At 39.9% G+C, this 11,331-nt stretch overlaps 1 protein-coding gene across 1 annotated transcript in view; it reads right to left on the bottom strand.

The window, feature by feature from the left end:
- Nucleotides 1–255: 255 nt before the first annotated feature.
- Nucleotides 256–11,331, bottom strand: part of LOC113567376 (piezo-type mechanosensitive ion channel component) — a 29,823-nt gene continuing 18,747 nt past the window's right edge. Inside the window, exons 13-23 of the mRNA XM_026995022.1 lie at nucleotides 4,826–5,136; nucleotides 4,471–4,763; nucleotides 3,894–4,400; nucleotides 3,787–3,843; nucleotides 3,579–3,740; nucleotides 3,380–3,527; nucleotides 2,433–2,809; nucleotides 1,822–2,375; nucleotides 1,534–1,770; nucleotides 720–921; nucleotides 256–666 (exon numbers count right to left, since the gene is read on the bottom strand). Of these exons, the coding sequence (XP_026850823.1) occupies nucleotides 309–666; nucleotides 720–921; nucleotides 1,534–1,770; nucleotides 1,822–2,375; nucleotides 2,433–2,809; nucleotides 3,380–3,527; nucleotides 3,579–3,740; nucleotides 3,787–3,843; nucleotides 3,894–4,400; nucleotides 4,471–4,763; nucleotides 4,826–5,136 (3,206 nt within the window). The 3' untranslated portion in view covers nucleotides 256–308. The remainder of the gene's footprint in view (nucleotides 667–719; nucleotides 922–1,533; nucleotides 1,771–1,821; nucleotides 2,376–2,432; nucleotides 2,810–3,379; nucleotides 3,528–3,578; nucleotides 3,741–3,786; nucleotides 3,844–3,893; nucleotides 4,401–4,470; nucleotides 4,764–4,825; nucleotides 5,137–11,331) is intronic.

Raw genomic sequence — 11,331 nt, 5'->3', positions numbered from 1 at the left:
CAACTCGCAAATGTCTAGACTTTTCTTAAAGTCTTAACATTTTGGAGTTGGATTGCAACTAATCAAATCCATCAATAGACTGGCCACACTGTTTTAGGAGGCATTCGTTTTTGTTTCGTGAACCATAAATACATTTTGAATGGCTTTAAAAATAAAAAATTAAAAGGTTATCCACAAAGTAAATTATTATAACCAAAAGCTGTATTTAAAATTAAAGACTCATGTCCAAAAGAAAATATATGTATATTGCGTGTTTTTCCAGAATTAAAAACTGTGCTCCTGTTTAAACTTGTTTGACAATAATGCATTTACGGACGTTTCTGAGTTGACGTAGAAGATTGTACCGAATCATCATCATTAATGGAGGATTTACTCTTTCCCATACTTAGCTGGGACGTCGATATATCATCTGGTAAATCTTCCTTAAATCGCGTCCATTTTATGAGTGTTTCTGGAGATCGGTACAAAAATAACAATTTTCCATACAAATCTTCTTCAAGCCGATACTCCTGTGTTTCTCGAACTAGGTATATATCGTTACACAGCTTAAGTACTCGGTCAACGTACGGTAAATCTTCAAACATTATTCGTCTGTGATTGTTGGCGATTAGAGAGCGTATAACTCTGGAAACTACATACACAAATGTTGTATAGAGTCCAATAATCCTAAAAAGTAAGCAGTAGATGTAGGTGTCTGTTTGGATAATATCACAGCATACCCAGTTTTTTCTAAAAAGCTCATGGTACTCGGAAACGATTTATCATTAAAAATATAAAAGACTACACCACCTTCACAATTACTTCGTGGTAAACTAGATAAAATTTCCGTATAAAACTTATCGTTGCAATAATCGTACATATTCCACCAGGCTTTTCCATCATCTTCTTTTTTTTCTAATATAATGGGCCGCGCATATTTTCCTAAAAAATAAAAAGTTTATTGATTTATTTTAATGATACATTAATAAACTTCAATAATACCTGAAAATGTATATGAATATATGTACATTGGACATATGTATGTATATAAATATACATACATACATATAATATAATATGTACATATGTACATACATGTAATATAAATATGTACATATTATTATGGTCATCATAAACAACAAGTCATTATAAAAGTAGTTTAAATAATTACAGTATATAATGCTATCGTATATTGCTATTTGTGTTAATTTTTATTATTTATAAAAACGACCTTATAAAAAAATAAATAAATAAAAAATCAAAAACAATTTTTTCAGATTTTTCATAAACCGTAATAGCCGTCAAATTGGCATTGTTTTTGTAATTTAAAGCGTAATATTATTTAGTTCTTAAGAATTGCAAAGGACATTAAACGGATACATTAACAGGTGCATCGGTATAAAGATTCGATCATGTAAATTATATCTTATAAAAGAGTATGCATAGTTTATGGGGTCTGGATTCAATTAAATATACTCTTGTAACCTATGAGTACTGAGTACAATTAGTTTTGAGTCTCAGAACTGGCAGTTACATAGTTTAACAAACTCATACCATTGTAATCCTTGATAAATTTTATTTTTACGTCCTGTTTTTGTACAGTAATGAACTTTGGTAGAATATCTGGTATAATCACTCTCGCGTTGCTGTTTGTAGCATACATCATTTTAATTAGCATATCTCTGATTTTTTTATTGCCCCTTGTTAGGGTATATGTCATTTCAGTAGTAATAGTTTCTGTCGTAACTGAAGTCTTTAATGCGAGATTTAAGCGAATCTCCAGTTTTTTACCTAAAATATTTGGCTGTAATCGTGACTAAGAACAATTTTAATTTAACTTACCATTTTTTAAATCACTTAACAAACGTTTTTTATCGGGGGGGGACATATTCCACAAAGTTAAGGAGTTGGCATCGAACTTTATTGCTGTTATATCGACTGCATCATACACCCTTATATGATCAGTGGCATAATTATCCAAGTAAAAACTGTTGGTTAGCTCTTTATAATTTGCGTCTGAAAATTGATGTATGCCAGAATAGCTTTGAGATACATATATTGGTTCATAGTGGCCAATTTTAACGGTTATGTCAGCCCTTCGAGGGATATTGGGCTTGCCCACCGTCCCAATAAGTGCAAAAATAAACAAGGGACTCCATATAAGGGCTATAAGTATTAATATAATTGTTCCGCCTACTAAAAGTTTGACATATAATGCCTTGGGCTCGCCCCGTAACACGGGAAAGTCTGTATCCATTTGTCTATAGCAGCGAACAATAAAAACCGACTGGAAGATGTCTTCCATTTTTATCCATTCCATTACTGTGAGAGTCGTGTCAATGCATACCCAGTCCAACATTGTTCGTAGGATGTAAAGAAATGGTATCTCCATATAGCTATGTTATAAAGAAAATTAATATATCGTGCTTCTTTAACATAATAATTAAGCATACATTTTAAAAGCGACGTAGTTAACCAGCGAATAACCCTTTGTAAATACGTTGCCCAATATGCGCTTAGGGTATCCACATCGTATTTGGTAGGCAGATAATAACATATGAAGACATTTTACCAAATAAAATATAACAGGGGCTGTCTCTCCAAAACTGTGTCCTGTAACGTAAGGAACTAAAAAGAACATCCAAATATGTATCCCAACAACAGTAACAAAATGAAATACTATTTTGTATATAAGTGCCTTTCGTAAATATATTGCACGTTCTGTTACGATTGTAAGGAATTGAACGACCAGCATAAGCAGAAAACTGAATGGAACTTTGTTTCCCTGAATATATGTCTGCAAAACACTGGTGGTATATTTATGTCGATACTGTAAAAATATAAATTAATTACAAATAAAATAATTATAAAACATATTAAATTGTCAATGCACTAAAATAAATAAAAAGAAGTTAAATAACTAAGATCTTAATACGCTTAAAATACCTTTACTTCTTGATCCCTACAAAGAATTTCTATCTATTTATAACAAATTTGAGATTTTATTATATTATATTATATATTATATTATATATATTATATTATTATAATGTTGACGTACATTAAGTGCATCAACGAGTGCCACACGCAATAAGGATCGCTACGCGGAACGGCCGTGATCATACTGTAAATTCCCGAATGAGAGAACTATCATAGTTATAGAATGACCTCTTAGTGGGAAAAATAATTTTTTTTTTATTCAAACTTAGCTGCTCTTAGTTTCTAAGTTTTCTTCACAGCAATGATACGTTTTATCAAAATCGGAACATTTAATCATATACTCTATTGGAGGGTATAGAATAAAGGATAATTCGGTTTACCAAAACTATGCTCCTTTCTTTTACTAGCTGACTTATTGCGTAAAGTTAGGTGAACGTTAAATACCTTATAAATTACTTACCGCAAACTTCGGAAAACCAAAAAGCAACACAAAAAAGTTAACAAAATCACAAAGAAATATTAATGTATATACATCTGTTGATAAACGGGCTTTGTAACGCAGACCTGAAAAAAACTTATAAAAGGCGGACAAGAATCCTCCTTTGTGCCTACAAGAAAATTTTGATTACATTACGGACTCTTTTTAAAAATATACCTACGCTAAACGCTGCATTGTTCTGCGATAATACTCTGATTCAATGTTCTGATAAACATATTTGTTTTCCATACTCGGGCGAAGCACATCATCGATGTCTCGATCGAATTCACTTGGTGAACCACTGCTGCGGTGAGGATCTTTTGGCTCACCCCCTGCCTCTTGCCTTAAAGAACACATTTAGATTGAGACAGTAAACTTTTCGTTCTTACCGTAAACGCTCCAATATATCTGCCGGTTTTTCTTTGCTATAGGTGCGTTTTATTTTGCTGGCTGAAATAGTTTAATATTAATATGTGAATGATATACTTGAATAGACGTACGATTTCTTTCAAGCAATAAGACTTCTGAATTTGTTCTTAGCATAGTCCAAATGCCTTGCTTTTTCAGCATATATCGATGCCAGAAGAGTACCACAAGAAGAAGCAGATCGTAAACAGCATTTCCATGTTTCATAACTAGTTCAAAATTCACTGTGTTTTTTTTTCGATTTATAAATTGTTGATCAAGCACAATCTTTTGGTGCATTATGGATTTAAAAAATATCATAGCCAGTGTATAAGTAATAAGAGTAACCCAGAAAGTTTTGGTTGGTCGTGGCAATGTAAGAGAACCCCAGCAAAGAACCAAAAATGGCATCGGTAAGGAAATTATTGATGAATTGGCTGCTTGGTTAATAAATACTGCCAAATAGCAAATAGCCTGGGTATTAGCTATAAGAGCATACCACATAGAAATTAGCATTCGCACAAAATCATTATGGTCAAGTGTGGTAAAATCATCTCCTTTAGAGACTAAATTTATTCGAGAATCCCTTCCGGATGCGCTAATTTTTCTTTGAATTGAATTGTTTTTTTTAATAGTATTCAGCGCCAAAGTTACAATTAAAAACTTACTCATTCAATGATTGATTTAAAAAATCAAACATTGCTGCAGTGTTTGACAGTCCCAGGCGATTCATAGTGCTTATCTCTTGCAGTGTCTTTTTTTCGGCAGATAATACCTTGTGCACAAAACGATAATTTCTTGAAAGACGATTTAATCTGAATGTCAATAAGACAATTAGTTCTGATGTAAGCTTAATCACAGGATGCGTATCAAAGTCTTCGTAATCGGAGTCTGAGCTTTCTTCATAGCTATATTGTTGACTCCCACGAGACTCACGAAAAGGATTTGTTTTGGATTTTGACTAAAATAATTATCTAATGTAAAGTAAAGGAAATTTAAGTATATATTTTTCTTTAATATTACTGGTAGTCGCATTTGTCGAGCACGCAAATCTTCTCTCTCTAGAAAATCGTATTCTTCATATACATCCATATCATCATCATCATCAAACTCTTCGAACATATAGTAATCACCAGTACGAACTGCGTGTGGATGAAGGCGTAAGTCCCTGCGCTTAGGCTGTGGGGAACGCGTAAAATACATATCCGTAACATGGGTGTTGGGCTTGGCTGGCTTTGCAGTATAGTCCTGTAAAACGCTCCTTACTTCTGCACTATACTGAACATGCATCGATGTACGCGGCGAAAAGTTATGTGCATCTAAGGAGCTAATTTCTGTTGAAAAAGGAAAGGATTTTAATCTCGTAATGCCCAGGTACTATTACATCATTGCTTTAGCTGGCAGGTGTTGTATTGGAAGTAAAAAACCACCCTTCCATACCGCACCGTCAGCTACATCTCTCTTCTCTAACAACAGTCGTTATATCTCGTCCCCACCGTCGGAGGCACGACAAAAAGAAGAGTGTGTGAAAGAGGGAAAGAATAAGTAGCCGCGTGACTTTCACGCGTGACTTAGCGTAACCACTTCAATAGAATTTATTTCTTCTGGCTATAATAATGATCCGATCAGATCAATCTGGTAGGTTTAGTAATTTTCTACGACTCTACGTTTCCGATTTTCTTGTATCTTAAAACGACTCGTTGGAGCAGGACATTGACATGAGCGTTGTTATCAGCAAATCGAGTGCTTTTAATCCACTCAACATGCTGATTAAGCTTAACTTATATACAGTGGATATTAATATTAGTTTTTATTTCCAACTTGAAACGCGAATCAAATGTAAACTAGTCTTTTCAGTGTATATAACAAAGCTTCTACGAATTGCTTCGGCTAAGAACCATATCATACCGAGCAATCAGAATTTGGATTAGGGATGAGTATCGCCAAGAAAATAGCGATATTGATATAATATAAAATATCACGTAGACTACACAGCCGCTCAAAAAAAGTGTCGTGCGCGTCTGACCAGAAGACCCTATGTATATTGGGACCCTGAACATGAATCCAAGGTCAGATTTGTTCACACGTCAGGTTTTTGTCCAACCTCAAAAAACAATATGGTCCAAGCATGGTGGAACCTTATTTGAAAAATTCATCCGATTTGCTTGAAACTCGACTTTTGCGGGTTTTTGTGATCAATAATTACGAATTTGAAGACAGTTTTTAAAAAATGTAAAATATCGGACAGGTCTGGACACCTACACATGTATGTTCATCTATGTACATCTTACTCATTTTAATAGATCTTTTGAAGAGAGAAAATAACTCAATACATACATATCGAAACAAGAAAACTGACATCAAACTCGTAATCAGCGAATGCAAAGCATTACTTCGCTAGCTGGCTCATGATGACGTGCCGATAGTCGAGCGCCAGAGGTGAAGACCCTAAAACATGTAGCGCTATTACTGTGGTGGATTTGGACCCTAAGTCAGCACGGTTGGTACAACTTACGCGGAGTCCCGAGCGACTGTCCGACAGCCAATTAGTCCTCGCGGTTCGAGACCAGGTTAGAGCAATTACAAGCCGAGATTGCTCAGTTCAGCACATGTAAGCCTGCACCGAAAGTTGAAGCAAATAACGTCCTGTCATCTTTCAACACAGTCTTAAATTTCAAGGCAATTTTGAATAGATTGGATAGTTCGTATTCCGACAAAACTCCAGTGAGCGTGAGCAGGGAAACCTGTCCATGGCGGAATACTATGACGAGATTGAGAAGCAGCTTGCTCTCATTACTAACAAAAACGTAATGGTCCATAATGCGGTAGCAGCGGACATTCTAAACGAAAAAGCCAGGGGCGACGCTTTAGACGTATTCGTTTCAGGCTTAAGGAGAACATTGAAAACATCAGTATTTTCGGCAACACCGAAAGATCTACAGACCGCTCTGGCCCTTGCCGAAGCGGCAGAATCCAGCGAGGTTCGCAGCGTTTTGGCTGCAAATTACGCCAGAGCCATGGAGGAAAACGCCCAAAAAACGGGTCAGTGTCGAACTCAAGCGCAACTCCAGGGCAATTTTAGGCAGTATAGAGCTGTGGACTCCTATAAAAGCCCTCATTACGATAAAAGGCAAGATGCATCCAACGCCCAGCAGGGAAGATCAAACCAACGATCCAATAGTGGCAAGACTCGCGCCCAGGGCCGGGAGCCCATGGATGTAGATCCTTCTTCTTCCAAACTCAGACTGCCCACTGCTTACCAAAAACCTTTTGGGTCTGTGGGCGCAATTGGGTGGTCGGAATCACAATTTTGCGTGGAAGAAAAACACGTCAGAGCGCACCACGAGAAATTGGCAGCAGAGGATAGAACACACTACAGCTGGTTACAACCAGATCGAGACGGCCTACAATGGGACTGCTGCCGAAGCTGTCGATGAGATAGAAGCGGACGGCGTATTCGAGTACGAGAGGGGAAGGTCCCTGCTGCCATACGTTTGGCGGAAAATAGCAGAGATTAATATGAAGCTTCTCATAGACACGGGTGCGTCAAGGAATTACATCAAGCCATGTAATTGGCTTCGCGGCGTCATCCCTGTCGAGACACCTTTTGCCGTCTACTCAATCAACGGGACAAATAAAATTTCGAAGAAATTCTGTCAATATTCGGCAAGACCTCCCCACTAATGCGGGCAATAAAAAGAAACGTCTCGTAATGGACTTTCGGAAGCTTAATCAAAAAATCGACATATACCCGATGGCAAGCATCTCAATGATCTTAGAAAACTTGGGTATTGCCAAATACTTCACAACAGTGGACTTGAAGTCTGGATACCACCAAAAAAACTTGGCGGAGCGCGACCGAGAAAATACGTATTTTCCGTAAATGGAGGAAAGTAGGAGTTTTGTTGACTGCCCTTTGGTCTACGAAATGCAGGTAGCATTTTCCAGAGAGCAATCGATGATGCTTTGCCCGAACAATTCGGCAAAACATGCTAACATGTCGATGCACAATTTATTTTCTTTAAGTCTCAAGACGACTATGTTAGACGACTGGGTGTTGAAAAGCCTCTACGACGCCAACATGAGAGTCGCTCGAGAGATGTCCAATTTTTTTAAGACATGCGGGGAATACCTCGAGACCCTGAGAAGCCAACAACGCTGTTCGGCCTAAGATCGTTTTTGGGCCTGGCAAGTTACGACAGATGCTTCGTGAAAGATTTCGCGTCAATTGTTTTAGGAATCAAATCGTCCTAGAATTGCCCCGTTTTTCTCTAAAGCAGATGTTTATTCTTTTCGGGGAAAAACGCGCCATTTAATATATTTTACGGACAAAAATGCGATCACTGAGGTCGTGAAGACCTTTTAGTATAACTATAGTTTACTTTCAAGTAGTAGATAATTTTAAGATTTGTTCATTCTTATTTCTACACAGTTTAGCTGATCATAATTTAACTATAAACTCTAAACAATAAGCAATTTGACAGTTTTTTATTGGACGGGTCCATTTCGTTTGTATGGTTCCTCAACGGTGAGTCAACGGTGCTGTAGATGTTGGAGCTTGTAGATTGGGTGAACTTAATTTTTACCTATAGGCATACTATCAGGAGTCAGTTCTTGTCGCTTGCAGTGCAGTTGTTGTTGGTACGGTTACCTCGGGTGAACGTATAGAGAAGTAAGCGTTGTTCCTGAGTGACGACATTCGACGTTCGTCGTGTTGTTGCTGCCGAGAGAATTTCTGTTGTCTCATTATTTCTGTATTGCTTACAGAGCTTGTGCTCTTATATGTTGGGATTTGGTTGTTCAAGATTTAATATTTAATCGATTTTTATTGGTATCCATAGCACAAAGTGATCATATTCATGGCCATGCGAATTAATTTGCGGTAAATGGCATTATATTTGTATCATCTGGCGGAAAACACGTCTGATGTTTTTGACGATTCGATTGGATTGAGAAAGACGGTGGAAAAACTTTCCACTCTCAGAATGAGAGAGGCCAGTCTATGGAAAACATCCACGTTTGGACACTCTGGAATCTTCGACAGATGACTGTTAACCTAATGATCACCTCTCGACGCCTTTCCAGATATCAATCCCACTTAGGAAGGACTGGGAGATGGGCGAACCAGGACCTGCAAATTCGGTCCAAACTTACGCTGATGGCTCAACATCAACATATTGCCTTAGGCTCCCGGATCGTTGTAGTATGTTCCAGGCAGACGTTGAAGCAATCAATGAGGACCTTTCTATTGCCTCCAAACTCTCCCTAGTCAAATACTCAGTGTGCATATTTCCGGATTAGTGTGCATATCATGAAAATTAACGACCGGAGAGGGACGCGCGAGAATTTTGTGCAAAATGCAAGCAGGCGATGACAGCAAACCATCACCTGCAAAATCTGGCGTTAGATTTGGCCACGTCGATCGTAGAAACGCTCGGCAGAGCCTTACGGACTCAGCAGAGTACAGTGCTTTGCAGGTACTCGAGTCATTCCTGGACACTGGCAGATTGTCACAAGCGACTCCAGACTGTCGATCCCCCACAATGTCTTCCGTAGATGTTGCCGGGACGAGAAAGAGGAGAAGTCCGCTTTTTACTTTTTTTGCCATTTCCCGACCTGGGAAATGCTGTAATCTCTCTCACTGTTCAGGCCAGCAGCAAATGATTGCCGCGTACTGTGTCAACTCCGTGCGCTCCGGTCCCAACTCGCTCTCGCGAGCTCAGAGGGGCGCTCGGAACACCTCTACGATACACGATCCACACGGCGCTCACCGCAAATTAAATCATAAAGCATAGAGTTAGTTATGTTTCCACACCCCGATTTAAAAGGCCGATCTATCGTGCGACCCCCGAACCAAATACATACCTACATATATTTATATACCACGAAACACAACAACCTTTCATTTCATGCAACGGCTTCTAGGACTTTCACTGGATCAACAATTTCGACGTTGGAGAATTGAGCATCGTCAGCCTCACTACAAACACTCATCACAATAGAGTCCCACTTATACTCAGTGCCATGAAAAAAATACGGTAAAAATGATTGCCTAATGTTCAAATGCACCCATCGACTTTTCTTTTGACGGATAAAGGAGTAGGACTTATGATCAATGCGAAAAAACGATCTGGGAACGTTGTGAGTTGATGCGGAAACCTCAACTCTACAGTTAAAACCCGATACTAAGTCAGCATGGCTCTCCTCCAGCAGACGCCGCTAATATTAAACGACACGACAAAGAGTGCGTGCGAGAGAGACAGAAAATCAGTCTGAGCGTGACGTTGGGCGCTGCGTAGCCAGTGCAAATTGATTAGTTCCCTTTGGCTATAAAAACGATCTGATCTGATCCAGATTCCGCAACCTGATATATATAATCGTTATCTATGATTCTGCGTTTTTAGTTTTCTCGCATCTGCATTATTGTGTATGCAACAGTTGTTCGTTCTTTGTGGGGGCAGAAGGGGGTTGGGCGAAATTTTGAGATATACGTTTTTTAGTGAGATCTAACAGGAGTGCGGATACTAAATTTGGTTACTCTAGCCATAATAGTCTCTGAGATTTGTGAATATCCCCAGATTTGGATCCTTTGCGGGGGTGGAAGGGGGTGTGGTTGCTCTAGCTTTTATAGTCTCTGAGATCTAGGAGCTAATGTTATACTCTAAGCAAAGCCGCCTATGGGCTGGCAAAAACCCTCTAGCTGAACCCTCCACGAGGGTGCCGGCTGGGCAATGGACACTGTATTATTCCGGGCGAGGATAATGCACTGTCGCTTGCCCTGCCCGGTGTAATGCAGTGTCTAGCTAAGGCTATGGTCCATCGTCTTCCCGATCTAAAGTCGGGGGAACTGAACCAAGCCATAGCTAGAGGTGCCTGGCGGCCAGGCATAAAACGCTAGGGGGTGGTCCCCCCGAAAAACATTAACTGGTATGGACCTTCGGGCCAAATATGGCGGCTGATAAGGAGCAAACACGGGTTGGGATGTCAACCCAAACGTCGGTGGAAAGCGTGACTGCTACCACCGGCGGGCACGGGGAGGAGCAATCCTCTCTGCGTGTCGCCAGCGGTCACACCTCGGGCATGGCGGGAGCAGGTCATGTCAGTTGTAATACTACTGCCACAAAAACGACGCGTTGCAGGGTGAGCCGCGCGGGTGCCGTTGTCGACGCAGACTCGGACCCGGAGAGCGTGCTATCCATTAGCAAGACCGAAGAGGAAAGCCGCTCGCCGGAACCAGGTACCAGCTCCCTGCGTAGGGAAGGGCCGAAGCGTTCCAGGGAGGGGATGAAGGCAAAAGCTCAGTATAAGGCGGCCCTCAAGTTACTGAGCCGGCTCCAGGGCAAGGCGGATATCTCCCAAGAGGAGAAGTCCAAGCTAGCCTGGGCTGAGCAACGGGTACAGCAGGGCCGCGAGCACTACGCGCAGTTGCCCCAGATGAAGACAACAAACGGTGGATTCGCCAACAAGATGGAGGAGATGTTGGCCACCAAGAGGCAACGCTCGATCGAGAGTGCTGCCAAAGACACTCC

This window comes from Drosophila persimilis, unplaced genomic scaffold (assembly GCF_003286085.1).
Source record: "Drosophila persimilis strain 14011-0111.01,24,50 unplaced genomic scaffold, DperRS2 tig00000000-arrow-pilon, whole genome shotgun sequence".
Classification (NCBI taxonomy): Eukaryota; Metazoa; Arthropoda; class Insecta; order Diptera; family Drosophilidae; genus Drosophila; species Drosophila persimilis.
Note: the sequence above shows the minus strand (reverse complement) of the source record. Positions and strands in the feature narration are given on the sequence as shown.